Below are 14999 nucleotides of genomic sequence, written 5' to 3'. Positions count from 1 at the left end.
ATACACTTTTCCAGTGGATTTAGTGAAACAGTGGCGTATTATACAGCAGGAATTGTCCCACCACCTCCATTGCCCCCTCTGCTCGTTGAAGCAGGAGTGACCTGGCTGTCATTAAAATGGAGCCCACCTAATGGGGTTTCTTCAGATGACTCTCTGACTTACAGTTTAGATATGGAAGAAGAAGGTTCCGTAAGTGTTGGTTTTGTTTTATGTATGTCAAAGCCTGATATGCAGTAGTGCTTAAATAAGAATATAACCTTATGTTTTACTTCCAAATGAAATAAGGCAAAATACAGCACTAGAATCCCAATAGTTTACAAGCACTGCATGTATTCAAAAAATAAAATGAAGATGAAGTTGTTCTATAAATGAGCTTAAAAACCCCGTGATCTTTCATACTTTTTTGTTTTACAAATGAAAATTAAAGACTGCATTTGTTCTTATTTTCTCCGCTTTACAGGGTTATGGTTTCCAACCACAGTACAATGGAGATGAACTCTCATGCACTTTAAGAAATCTTAGGAGGAGTACTTCCTATAAGTTTAGGGTTTGTACTATATTTTGTTTCTAATTTAATTACAACTATATATTTCTGGAACTTCAGCGCTTTCATGAAGTGAAGACTTTTTTTGTGGAGACTAATTTATCCACAGTAATTTTGGAGTTATAATGCTTTTTGGAGAGTTGTATTATAAAGTAGAGGGTCTTTTCTGTACTAGCTATTTTTTTCCTGTTTCTTTGCATAGAATAATTTTGTAAATAGTAAGATACTGCTTGTCATTCAGTCAAACATTTGTTATATATTCTATTCATTCCTAAAACAGCTCTTTGCCTACAACAGTGAAGGAAAAAGTAATCCTAGTGAGGTGGTAGAACACAGCACCAATCCTGACAAACCAGGACCTCCAAGTAAACCCACTGTGAAGGGAAAGATCCATTCGCACAGTGTGAAAGTTACGTGGGGTAGGTTAACTTTTGTTAGCATTGTCTTTGAGTTTTGTGTATGTACACTCAGTAAAACAGATTTATGAAAACAGAGGTAAAATTCTTAGGCTAATTACTTGTCTCTACAGAGGTTAATATTCTAGGAGAAATTTTAGCATTACAAAAAGTTGCAACTTTTTTTTAGGGCTAGTCTTGTTATAGTGTGTGTGTATAATATAGACATAAATATGTTGTATTCTCTGTCTGTATATATGTATGTGTATATATGTGTACATATATAAAAAACAAAAGTTTTATTTATTAATTTAAAAAGCATTCAGTGCTATTGGCTGTTTTAGTAGCCTTGCATTTACTGTGACGCTTAAATAATCTGCATGTGCTCCTAAAATATAAAGGTGTGTACCAGACGTTAGCAGTGGTGTGTTTTTTTTTTTTTCATACTCTTCCTCCTGACGTCATCACAGTTAGTAATAGAAAATAATTATTGATCTGGAAAACACCTTGTTAATATATAAGTATGGTCATAAAACTTCAAGGTAGATTAAATTTTATATTGCAGTTTCTGTTTGAATTTAATTTTCTACGTGAATGTTCTCTGGAAATGTTGATTACAAAATAGTGCATTATCTTCTGCAGTTTTTTTTTTAAGATATTGCTTTCTTTCAGAACCACCAAAAGATAATGGAGGATCAGACATTTCTAAGTACTTCTTGGAAATTTCAGATTTAATTGGTAATTAATCATTAAGTACTAGTTTTGCTTATGGCTAATATCTAAATATCTGCATTATTCATTGCTGTAGCAATTATTCTACTGTTTTGCATGGCTATGTGTTTGTTGTACATGATATTTCTTTACTTTTTTTAGCTTTTATTCTGTGGCTTGATTATTTTCATAATTGAAAATTCTCTCAGAATTATTAATGTTGATTTTTATTTTTCCAAAATTTTCCCAATATGAAATAGTGTCGTTCTTTCCTTAGGAAATAAATGGGAAATCATATACAGTGGTTCCCAGAGAGAACATGTATGTGATCATCTAAAGCCTGGTACCTCATACAGAATGAGAGTTTACTGTATCAGTAAAGGTGGTGAAAGCCAGGTGAGAAAAAAATAGATAAATTTGGTCTTGAAAGATGTTTGTTTTAATCTGTATTTTACTGAAATGTTGTTTTGCATTTCCACTCGTATATTATTGCTAGGTTTCTGATGTTCTGACTGTTACAACATCAGCTGTTCCTCCTGGACCGTGTCATGCTCCATGCCTGGCAGGCAAAGCTAAGCCCAAGGAAATCACTTTACAGTGGGGTAAGCTCCAGAGTTTCTAAGCAGCATATTGTACTGATTTTAAATGTCAGAATGAAAATGAAAAGTCTGTTTAAGTCTTTAAAAAATGCAGCCTGGGTCATTAGTTTTTTAGAAAGCATAAAACTCACTAACCAGCTATGATCTGGTGGTGCATACATGTGCAGTGGTATGGAGAGTTAAACATACGCAAATGCCTTCCTGTTGGAAGGCTTGCTGGCCACCTCATTACACATTATTATTGGCAATTTAAAAACGAATCTTCATTTATTCTTTGTTTTTAGCTCAGGAAAGGAGACAAGCAAAATGTAATGAACTTACTTTTTTTAAGAATATATATCAAAAATATCTGGAAGAATATGAGGAAGACCATGTTAAATTAATCTATCATTACCTGAAAAAAGTTAGAAGTTCATGAAATGTTCCTGTTCAAATAGGTGATAAACACCTGCACTCCTACTTTTAGAATTCATCTGATTTGTAGCTTGAGGTGACCAATTAGAAAGTGGTTTCTGTAGTTAATAGCAAAAAAAAAAAAAAAAAAATCACTTTCTATTTCATAGGTCCTCCTTCCATAGATGGAGGTTCAGAAATAACGGAATATGTTATAGAGATGGCAAACTCTGAACAAGATGAACGCAGACAAGTATATCAGGGTCCAGCATCGGAATATGTAGTAAACAACCTACTTCCTGGACGAACATACTGCTTCTGGATACGAGCAGCAAATAAAGTTGGGGTAACTACTCTGCTGATCAGATTATGTTATGCAAAGGACAGTAATGGTGCTGTTGTGTTAGGAGGCTGATATTTTACTGCTGTGTTCCATGGTAGTTTTGTTGAAGGAGCAAAAATTCTTACAGTAAAAAAAGGTGATGTAAAGAAGATTCAGTATAATAGGACTGAAAGAACGACTGAATTCGCTGACCAAGGAATGTTTGTTGCTGTGTTGCATTTTTGTTGTATAGTGGATTATTGTTGTTACCTAAGCTAACTAATTGCAGAGTTAGCTCTAGTAATTCTCTACTACTTTCAGGCATTTCTTTGACTGCAATGTAAACCCTATCTTTCTTGCTGGAGATAAAACACAAGGCATTTTCTTAATGCACAAACACTGAGTGGTTATGATTAATGTAGATTTTGCAGGTTGGTGGTGTGGGGAATAGTATTGTGCAGAGAGAGTGTGCTCAAAAAATGCCAGGTTTGAACAAGGCTGGAGTAAACATTGGTCTTTCTGAAACGGTACCCATTTGCTTCTGGAAGCCAGATTCTGACTACAGGATCTGTAGAGAAGGGTCCTGGGAAAGGAGGGGTTATGAAACCATAGGAGTATGCATTAGTGGGAAGATTATAGATATTGTGTATGCCCAGAGCCAATTTGTAGAGTAAACTGTCTGAAAGGAATTTTAGATGGTGTGTGAAACTAGCTAGCACTGAAATCTTCTATTTAATTGCCTTTCAAGTTAAAAACACTTTATTTTCTTCAGCTCATTCACTTGCACGTTCATTTTTGCTGTACTATTGTTGCTATATTCATGTGACTCTATTTTCTTACAGTTTGGTCCTCACTCTGACAAAGCAGAGATCTCTACTGCTCCAGGCCCTCCTGATCAGTGTTGCAAACCTCTGATAACTTGTAAGAGTGCAACTTGTGTTGTAGTTTCATGGGAGGTAGGTTTTCATAATCCTCAATAATACACAAATTAATATTTGGCCTTTTAGTGACGCACATGTGTGGAAATGGAAGAAATATTTCAAACATCTCTTTGCAGTGGCATACATTATTCTTATAAATTTTGTTAGCTGTGAATCTCCATCTTAAACTGAATAAATCGTGACATTTAAATCTTCCTTGTGGTATGGTAACTACCATTATATTGCTAATGCTTTTAATTCATCCAAGTGGTAAGAGATCTTGAGTAATTAAAAATTCTAGTCTGAATAGAATTGTTACTATAGCCACATATTTAGATGGAAGACTTTTAACAAGCCAAACTTAAGTCATGCCCTTGGCTGCTGTTGAAGGTTTGAACGAGTCTTAAATTTACTGCATGGTTTTAAGAAGTCTTGATGCAGTATGCTGTGACAACACTAGCTTCAAATCTATGGATGTGTTATACCTGCACTGTTTAATGCTAGTAAAGAGGCTGAGTATCAGATACTGAGAAATAAGATCGTTCTCTCAAGAGACCTCAAGTTTTGAACCTCAGTGCTTCTATCGTAATGTCTTTGTTCAATGTAACAAGAGATCTCATTTGCATGACAAGCATGTACCTATATGTAATAGCTGAATGAAAATTCATCATTTAAACCCACAGAGTCCTACATGCAATGGTGCAGAAATCAGTGAATACAGACTGGAGTGGGGACAAGTGGAAGGATCAATGCATATCATTTACACTGGCCCTTGCCTGAGCTATGAAGTAAAAGGTCTCACACCTGCAAGCACATATTATTGCAGAGTACAGGTATGAAAAGCCTTTTATTATGTGTTACTAAGGGGGGAAAAAAAAGGTACAAACAGTTTGGAGAAATATTTAACCTAGAGATGGATAATATTATGTACTCTTACCTACCAGTGCAGTGTAGAGAGTGATTAGTAGAAGGAACACTTTCCCTTGTCTCCCAGCCCCTCCTAAGGATATTTATCTAGAAATGAGTTTTAGGCCTAGTGTTGCATTAAGTACCATACATTTTGCCTGATTACACTCATGTCACAAAATGGGTGTGATCAGGCACCTTCAGTATGTTCTCACTGTGCATTCATATTACTCAGTAAACTGTGGTTATGTTTAATAACTATCACTTACTGTTACTCCTAGGTAACAATGCTGCAAAATACACTGCTTTTCAGTTATCGTGCAAGCAGTGCTGCTTGGTTATGATCTTACTCATGAAAGTAAAATACTGTATTCAGTTCTGGATTTACATGTTTACATTTAATTTTGGAATTTTTCCATGTTCTTCCAAATTGCTTTTAATGACATGTAAATTGGAAGCCTGATAGATGTGACTATCTGATTAGAAAAATGCAGGTTCAGTAAACAATACGTGGTCGGTCTTTCAGGCTGTGAATATCGCTGGAGTTGGGTTGTTTGGTGAGATTGGTGTGGTGACAACCCCTGCATCAGTGCCTGCAGCAGTATCAGTACTGCATTTACTTGACGAAGATCAAATGGAGATTTCTCTTCCTTTATCAACGTGCCTTGCAATTCATTGGGAAGAACCATGTTGTCATGGGTCAGAGATCACTGGATATAATATAGAATATGGGGAAAAACAGCTTGTCGCTATTGGTAGAAACACAAGCCATGTTCTTGAGAATCTACTGCCTGACACTCTGTACAGGTAATAATTTATTGTTTTATTCTGAAACTGCCTTTGTAGAAGTTTGAATCCATAGCTCTAAGGACAGTGTGTTTAAGGTTTTGTAACAGCTTCATTCAGACTACAGTATATTTTTGGAGGGTCATTTCTAATGGTCAGTCTTAAGCAAACCAGTGCTTGTGAATGGGATCTGAGGGGTAATCTAAATGGAAAGTAGACAAACTCTGTTAGCTTCTGAATAGTACTGTACTTTGTGCTGCTGAAGAGAGCAAGAGTTTCACTGATACATTGTAGACAAAACACAAATGCTTGTTGAGTACTCAGTAAGTTGATTCTTCTTTGATGGGACTTGCCTGGCTGTTTTCCCTTAATATTGATGGATTCAGCATTCATTCCTAACACATCAGATAAGGGTCACTGAGTGAAGTACTTGTAAACAAATTGGCATACACTGTACACAAGAGAAACAGTGATTGAAGGCTTTACTCAATGGAGACTAAAGCCATAACTTGGATAATTAAATGCCTGAAATAAGTGATGTGATGTGATTATTTTAGTAGGACATGATGATACTTGGCTAGTTCTGTATCCTCTTTCTTGCATCCTTCAGTACAGGGTATTATGGGAGAGAGAAAGAAAGTTGAGAGATTTCTTCATAAAATAGTCTGTAACTGCATTTGTCTCACTTCCGATATATCTTTCAGGTTTAGGGTTTTTTTTTTTTTTTTGGTTCACTAAAATATGTACAGCAGGGGTTTCCTCCAACTGTTGATACAATTATCGAGCAGCGTTCATGAAAAATCTGTTACCTAGCAAATGAAACTTACACAAACTTGTGTCAAAATATAAAATACTTTGCTGTAGAATTCTGCAGTATAGTTTTGTAGTGCTGTCAGATACTCTACCATTCTATAAGAACTTTAGATCCCCAATAATCTGCAGCATTTTTTTCTTCATTCTTTGTAATGTTCAGCTAATATGATTTATAAACAAAAAAAAAAAAACAAATAGCACTTGAATATTAGAATTGATCTTTCACAGGTGTGACTCATGAAATGATATTTGTTAGTAGCATAGTATTTTTGTTATTTAATAGTACTTAATGCTAGGAAAATATCACATAAATGTCACTCCTGTAAAGGTTGCATTGCAGTTAGACGGTATAAATGTATAAATATAGGAATTTTTAAGCCTGGAGGAAGAAGAATAAATGCAAACGTTACATATGTGGCCTTATGCAGTTTTTTGCTTTTGTTAAATACATGCCTGATTTATTTTTATTCAGCAGCTCAAAAAAAAAATAAAACAGTCATATCTAGAATTAAACTATGATGCTCAGGGGCAAGAGGGAATGCTGTGCTAAGATGCTTATTCTATCTCAGATCAAAGACATTGTTCTAGGTTTTGTGGATTTAGAACCTTTTTAGTTGGAAGCAATATGTATAGAGAGATGATTAGCATCTCACCAAAATAGGCTGAATATATGGATAGGGTAACTGTTCTTGTATTGGGCCTTAGGTTTGGTTAAAGTTCAGTTCAGGTTATGGAACATCATTGTCAACATTAGGCAAGCAGTTCAGGTTAAGGTGATGGTGGAGGACCTGGGCACTTGTCCATTGCTTAGAGTAAACCTGAACAATACTGAGAAATACTGAAGTTTTGTTATGTTGCAAAACAATGTAATTATTTTGATTTATTTTAAAATAGAGTATTTTTAATAGTTAAAGTTTAATTTCTATCTGCTTTCTAATTGTTCTGTTGTTTGTAGCCATATTCGCTACAAAGGTTAATTTACACTTCATTACCTAGTATTTCTTCAGGATTTCAGTAAATTACTCATACAGCTGCTCTTCTCACATTTCTAGAGTTAGAATACAGGCCATAAACAGCTTTGGAGTTGGTCCTTTCAGTCATTCCATTAAAGCCAAAACAAAACCACTACCTCCTGACCCTCCTCACCTTGAATGTGTGGTCTTCAGCTACCAGAGCCTTAAACTTAAATGGGGTGAAGGTCCTAGCAGAGCTTTAATCACCAACCCTACACAATTCAATCTGCAGATGGAGGACAGGTTTGGAAGGTAAGATAATTAGAACATTAAGGATATTGTTGCTTAACAACTTGATGTTCAGCTTTTAACACATTTAAAGTTTTCTTACCTCTGTGAATAATACAGTAAATAATGGAGAAGCTCATTTGGACATTGTGAATTTGCCCCCAAAGTTCCTTTTTTTTTTTTTTTTTTTTTTTTTTTTTTTGCATCACATATTTCATCTAGATACGCTGTTAAATAGCTGTTGTACTGGTATTTATTAGTAAACAGTAGATACTTTTACTAGTTAAAGAGGGTAACATATTACTATTTCTGTATTGTCAATTTCTGTATTTTTTTGAAAGTTCTAAAGTGAAGTACAGTGTGCACAAAATAAACATGGTGTTGACAACTGTGTTTTAATTTCTCATTACAAATGTATCTCATGGGCAAAGGTCATTCTCTTGGTTGAAATCAAGAATTTGGTCATGTAGTTCTAGTGGTTGCCTATGCATGGCTGTAGTGTAGTGCCTACATGGGTTGAATGAAGGCTTCATGAATTTAAATTCAAAGACTTCTGCCAGTATGAATGTTGTGTTTTGCTGGCTTAATGCATATCATGAACCATTGATGACAATAGCAGAGTTTTTCTTAATGCATGTATGTAGTAAATTGGGGTAAAAGTTATTGTTGCTATTTTTGTAGTAAATTTCTACATGAAAATTTTCACCAAGCTCACTTGCAATGTTAACATAGAAGTTAGTGATTACTGAGTAACTCTTAAGTTGTGTGTGTATTTTTTTTTTTCTTTTTCCTTCCAGGTTTGTTACTGTTTATAGTGGTCCTTGTCATACGTACAAGGTACAGCGACTCAGTGAATCCACTACGTACTATTTTAAAATCCAGGCATATAATGATGCTGGAGAGGGGGAGTTTTCTGAAGTTTATGCTTTCACTACAACTAAGTCTCCACCAGCATCTCTTAAAGGTGAGCTTATACAGCTCTGGAAACCTGTGCAAGCCATTTATGAAGTATGTTAAGTGCTCAAATCTGACTAATTTCTTGATCCAGCCTCTTTCCATGGCCTGTGTGGGACATAGAAACTAGTTGTGTTTGAGCATTTTCTTGGCATAAGAAGGGTTTTACTGGCTGGAGACCAGTGTGTGGCCATCTCCCACACTGTATCCCTTCCACCTCTGACAGTGGGCTCTTCTCTACCCGTTTTCAATTGGTTTCTCAGGGTAGTTATCATTTGATACAAGTTAACACAACGTGTAGGCAAATGAGAACACAATACAAATACATCCTCTGAATCTTCACTTCGTAATACGAACATTAAAGATCCCACTCTAGGGAATGTAATTATGAAGATCAGAACGCTAAGTATTTGCAAAATCAATTTAATGAACCTTGTTTATATCATTTGATTTCAACTCTGGACATATAGGACATAAATGATGTTCTCCCTAGTGATTTGAAAGTGCCTACTCATCTGGACAAGCATTAGGCTTTAGAAGCTCAACCTTGTCGGCTAGAAAGGAAGATAAATGTGGCGTAAGCTTATTACAGTAATCATTTTGTAAGTTTATGTAATGAAATATAGCAAAGAAACAGAAAGTAGTACAAAACAGAAATTCTGATTGCTTAGGATGATCTGAATGTCTTTTGTTACCTCTAAGAACGACTGTTACTTCTACATTGCTACCAAATGTATCGGAAAACCCTACTTAAATTTTTAGATTTAAGTTGTCATTTGCATTAGAACTGATACACTTTAAATGGAAAATTTACAAAATCAAAGTGTATTTTAAGCAAAAATTCTATATTGTCTGTGAAACCAGTGAAAAGATGAAGGATTTGAATGTTTCTTTGGAGATATTCAAAACCCAACTGGACATGATCCTGGGCAACCTGCTGTAGCTGACTGTGCTTGAGAAGGGATTGTTGAGCCAGATGATCTTCAGATGTCCCTTCCAACCCCAGATATTCTGATTTAAAAAAAAAAAAAAAAAAAGAAGTCTTGTTAGTGTTGCCTGCCCTCTATATTAAGAGAATTTATTTTTAGTTAGGAATGTAATTGTCTAGTTTCTATTTATGAGGTGCCAGATGAACCAGATGAACCTTTTGAGTAAGACTCTTTGCCCAGTTAACTGTGAATATGAGTCACTGTAATTAACAATTTTGGCCCTTTTTCTTTTCATCTAATTAGAAAAGGCAAGAACATTTGTTAAGGCCATTGTTCTCTTTCCTAAAATACCAACAAATCACTTTCTTCCAGCACCCAAAGCAAATCAGCTGGAAGAAAACACTTATGAAATCACATGGGAACCTTTACAACCGATGAAAGGAGATTCCATTGTTTACATCCTTCAGCTTGCTGCTGGGAGAGAGTTCGATCAGGTACTTTTTATCAACATAATTTTTTTTACTTTGTAATGTAATTTTTACTTTTAAAAAGTATTGTAATAATTATCCTCTTGATTTTTACCAAATCTGATTAGATTCTCAATAGTAAGTTGTTCCAAAGCACATTATAGTTCCTGTCTGTCTTCAGCTTGCTTCAATCTGTTCAAAGCAGTACTTTCAAATCTCTTCATGCGTATCATACCTTTTTAATCGCGTCTCAGGAAAGTAATGAAACTACAGATTGTATGTTCAGGCATCTAGGGTTGGGCAGATAATGGGTGGGCAGTCTGTTCTGACTGTTTGTCTTGAGATTGATTTCGTTTACCCAACAGCAAGTAGGTTTTTTTTTTCTTTTTTTTTTCTTTTCTTTTCTTTTTCTTTTCTTTTCTTTTCTTTTTCTTTTTTTTTTTCCCTCCAATGCAAGACTGTCGTTTCTCTTTGAGGAACTTGATTGTGTGGTATGAGTATGCATAAGCTCTGCTGATGTTCAAAGACCTTTTTTTTCTTGGCAGTACATGCAAGAACATATACACATTCTGTCCAAATAGGTGCGTGTTTCTCATTTTCTGTCACCTTTTGATATCCTAGGTCCTCATTGTAGTATCATATGACAGACTGTCATTGTCTCCCATCTTGGCTGTCCTTGTTCTGAGATTTAATCATGCTCAATTTACTGCATTTTATTTTGGAAGAACACTTACTTCTTTGGCATGCTCTCTCTTTATGGAGGGTTTTTCCTCAAAGATTCTCTGTAATGTGGCTAGTCAGTACAGCATCTGTTGCTTCTGCCACCAGCATAGTAGCACAACCTTCTTCAGCCTTTGAGATTTGCCAGTCCTATAGAAAGTGAGTTTTGACTTCCAAACTTCACTCTGTTCGGAATGAGGAGTATCCAAGTACACGTGAATGTGCTTGCTCTTGATCTAAACAGTTTTGAGTTACCAGTTCAGTTTAGCCTGTTCTCACCTGAAAAGAAACATCCAGCTTTTAGCAAATGGAATGGTGCATGATTCTGTAGCAAGTTCCCAAGTTTGATTTTAGAAGATTGGCACCATCCTTTAATCTATGCTGAAAGGCTTTGCAGTTTGATAACGGTCCTCAGTGGGTCTTTGATGGACAATCTCAAAAGGAACGATAATAGCTTTACAGCACAAAGCTACTGCTACTCACCTGTTCAGGACAGTAGTTCACAAATAATAGTGGACTTCAGCATTAACAGGTACTGAAAGGTCATTTTTAGTTCCAGAAAGTCATCAACCCTTGAACCTGATGCATTGACAAGTATACCTGCGTGTCTTGCTTGCCCAGAGTTCTGACCACCTTAGCAGACAAGTTCAGTTCCTTTAAACTGGTATCAACATGGTACACAAAGCTTGAGGAAGAAGCCTCGCTTCCCTAGGGAGTGTCTGCCTGCCAGTGGCTGCTTTTGGCCTGCTTTGTTTGTTTGTTTTCCTTACGTTCATTTTCCTGATTGTTTTCTTCAGACCATCTGCTTCATTAGCAGGCCAGTTTCAATTTTCTTGTACTCCTCCTTTCAAGTAAAAGCACTTAATAGGAACTGATCTATAAAGAGAGAGACTTAAATGTTTCAGCTCTATAGTGAGCTTTTGCTTGTACTGTAAAAGCAAATGACTGCAAAGACAGATTTGAGAGTCGTTGGGAGAGCTGCTTATACAGAAGCGAGTTGACACTGTTTTAGCCTGTTCTCCCAGCATTTCCTGTGACTCTTTGATTCTTAAATCTTACAGTCTATGACATCGTTGTCTTCATTAGTCACAGACAGCACTTGCCCACATTTGTCAGCATTGTAGAACTGTAATTTTTTTTTTTTTTTTTGAGCTCCAAAATCTAGATCTGGGATTTGTCACTATTCAGTGGAGCATAATGGGATGCTTTTGATTTATTCACTCTTCAGAAATAAAAGCTGAGATTTTATTTCAAGTTGGCTGGAAGAGAATGACTTCTGGCCATGCCCGGCATTGCCTGTGTCATGCAGTAGAATGCTACATGGAAAATATCACTCACTGTTTGTAAGATGAATCACGGTTAAATTGGTTCTCATTTTTCATGCTCTTATTAGGTATACAAGGGGCCAGAGACATCGTTCCGTCTCACAAGCTTGCAGACAAACTGTGAATATCGGATCAGAGTCTGCGCTGGCCGTCAGTCCCAAGACTCTACTGGATCACAAGAACTGTATGGACCTTACAGTCCCAGTACAGTATTCTCATCTCAAAAACAAGAGCTGGTTCCACAGTGTGCTGATCCGACAACAGAATTGGCAGAGACTAAGAAGACGTTACGTGAAGAGCGCTTCATTGCTATTGTTCTTCTTTGCGGATTTGCAGTGGTTGCTATTTTATTTGCTGTTGTTATTCAGTACTTTGTAATCAAGTAGACTAGAGCCTATTGAGCGCTCAGCTTTTTGTACAGAAGCTATTTCGGGTATTTATGGTTAGTTCTAATTAAAATCTTAGCTGGAAATGTATAGAAAATTGCATTTCCACTTCTGCTGCTGGCTAACAGTGAGGCTGGGTTGGCAGATCCTTTCCAAATACTGAACACAGATTTCTTGTAGAAAGGGTAATCCTGGGTCCTCTGTAATCAGGGTTAGCTGTTAATAAAACAGCAAAAAAACTGCCTTATCATGCACACTGGTGTGTGTGTGCACACTCTTCCTCTCTGAATTCAAAGTGGGGGCCCTTTTGCCAGTTGGAGAGAGAAGGCATTATTAGAACAAGTCCTTTTAAAGTACAACTAGAGCAGTGGTAGTCAATCAGCAATGTTTAATCAGGTATTGTTGTAGCTTGGTATACATGAAATACAGCAGCACAAATGCTTAAGCTTAGAGCAGTACTGTATTGCAAAACATTACTAGAGCATACCACATTTAATATACTGTAGAAGGAAAGCAGAATATTGACTTTGACTTAGTGATATTACTACTTTACAGTTATTTTAATATTTGGGATTCAATAATAATCATTTCAAATGTTAAAGTAGAGGGTGCCAGCATTTTTAGAATTTTAATTAAAATGCTAGACAAAATGTTAGCAGGACGTAATGTACATACAGCAATTGCATTCGTATGTAACATTGCAAAAAAGGCCCCTTTTGTATTGCACATTTCTGAATGAAATGCTTTCTGCTGTTGGTGAGCAGCTGTTGGCCCAATCCACATTTCACTCTCAGTGCCTGAGAGAAAAGTAATTTCCTGTGCTTCTGATTAAATCTTTGCAGTGTTTTCAGAAAAGCACAGGTATTGTCTTTAAGGAGAAAGAGTGCATTTATGATAAATGTTACACTATTTGGCTCAAACTGAGCAAATGTTTTTGTACTATTATTAACCTAAAAATAAAAAGTTGAAACTGCTTTTGGATGCCCTTCTAACTTAATCTGAATTATCAAATTGTACATGAAAGAACTCTTTTTAGATAACATTTATACAATGTTTTAAACAAATTGCTATCCCAGTGGTAGCAGTTTCACATTCCATTGTTTTCTAGATGAGAATATTCAGTCTGCTATGAACTTTTCTGAAACTTGTCATATTTGTCTAGGGGTTATTTTTGTGGACACTGTTCACTACATATGACTGTTCGTGTTAAATCTATTTGCAGATATCTAAAGATGAGTCTGACAGCTGTCTTCTTTATATCAAATATTTTGAAAGATGGAACTTGTAAATTTAGAACATGTTTCAGAATGGGTCTTCCTAATAGTAATGGCACATGCCATAGAAATTTAGATTTAGCATATTTTGCAAAGGCTACAGCTACACTTTATATACATCAGAACAACACACTTGTACGTGGAATGTTGAATGTGATAGTGCTACAGGCTAAGTATTTCAAATAATTAATCATTTTAAGGGTCTTTCTCCTATGGCAGTTGATGAATAATGTTGCATTATAGTTTGAGGCATTGTGTTGTATTTCAGATGTGGAAAACCTAAATTATGACATAGTATCGCTTAATACTCTTAAAAGTAGATTTATGGTGCAATCTGAAATTAATCTTTTTCAAAATGTACTCTTCATTTTGTACTCTATTTATTTTGATTAAAAGTCCTGGAAAATGTATGTTTGAATGTATTGTTCTACTTGTAGCAGAACTTTAAGTTAATCATTTATTATATCATAGAAATCTCTTCCTCCAGAGTTGGAAAGAGTTTTATACAGATATTAGTGTCTTTAGTTTGCAGAAGAGTTTACAATCTGTCTTTATTTCTCTTCATAGTCAACTTTTAGCAAATAAGACTGCCTTCAGCAAATCTCTATTGCCAAAGGGTTATTTCTTTAACTCTTAGAATGACGTTTGTAGAGATTTATTTGGCAATAATATTTCTGATAATTTTAAAAGGTAAATTAGGATTGCAGAGTAAATACTAACAAGTCAGGACTCCTAAAACGTAAAATAAATTTCTTCTGTAATTGCCACAAAATGTTTATGTTTCCAGAAAACACACTGGAAAGCCTACCATAATACAAATTTTTACATCAACTATTACCCATTCCAGAATGATATACCCTAGTGGCATTAATGTATTAGGTATCTTTCCATTTTTCTTGTATTGTAATTTTGAGGTATCTCAAACTTGTTAAAGCTGCCATGCATTGTATTACTAAATTGTAACTATCAAATAGATAATATATTTAATACAGCCAATAAATAATACAAATGTATTCAAATTTGATTATAAGGTTGCTGTGTATTTTTGTATATTTTTAACTTTATTCAGGAGCAGTATCACAATTTAAGCTGAAGAAATGCATATAGAATGGTTACTAAAGAGCTTTAAAGGCTGCCTTTAAAAATCATTCTGCGAGAAAAGTTATTTGGGAGAATTCCAGGACGAAATAAATCTGTTTAGGGTCCATACATTTCATCTCTGGAGGAACGAGGTGTTTCAGATGGATGTCCCATACACTTTCAGAAACTTCGGTGTTATCGAAGGAGGCGTATCCTTAGTGCAGAGGTGTGCAG

General features: G+C 35.5%; 1 protein-coding gene across 2 annotated transcripts in view; it reads left to right on the top strand.

Moving 5' to 3' along the window:
* Positions 1-14672, top strand: part of LOC134145271 (fibronectin type-III domain-containing protein 3A-like) — a 54918-nt gene extending 40246 nt beyond the window's left edge. For both annotated transcript variants that reach the window (XM_062584633.1, XM_062584632.1), the window contains 14 exons: positions 15-189; positions 461-547; positions 825-963; positions 1612-1677; positions 1928-2046; positions 2147-2252; positions 2813-2988; positions 3807-3920; positions 4568-4717; positions 5317-5597; positions 7442-7654; positions 8428-8594; positions 9886-10007; positions 12094-14672. In XM_062584633.1, coding sequence (XP_062440617.1) covers positions 15-189; positions 461-547; positions 825-963; positions 1612-1677; positions 1928-2046; positions 2147-2252; positions 2813-2988; positions 3807-3920; positions 4568-4717; positions 5317-5597; positions 7442-7654; positions 8428-8594; positions 9886-10007; positions 12094-12411 — 2233 coding nt within the window. In that variant the 3' untranslated portion in view covers positions 12412-14672. The remainder of the gene's footprint in view (positions 1-14; positions 190-460; positions 548-824; positions 964-1611; positions 1678-1927; positions 2047-2146; positions 2253-2812; positions 2989-3806; positions 3921-4567; positions 4718-5316; positions 5598-7441; positions 7655-8427; positions 8595-9885; positions 10008-12093) is intronic.
* Positions 14673-14999: the final 327 nt, after the last annotated feature.

Source organism: Rhea pennata, chromosome 11, assembly GCF_028389875.1.
Source record: "Rhea pennata isolate bPtePen1 chromosome 11, bPtePen1.pri, whole genome shotgun sequence".
Taxonomy (NCBI): domain Eukaryota; kingdom Metazoa; phylum Chordata; class Aves; order Rheiformes; family Rheidae; genus Rhea; species Rhea pennata.
Note: the sequence above shows the minus strand (reverse complement) of the source record. Positions and strands in the feature narration are given on the sequence as shown.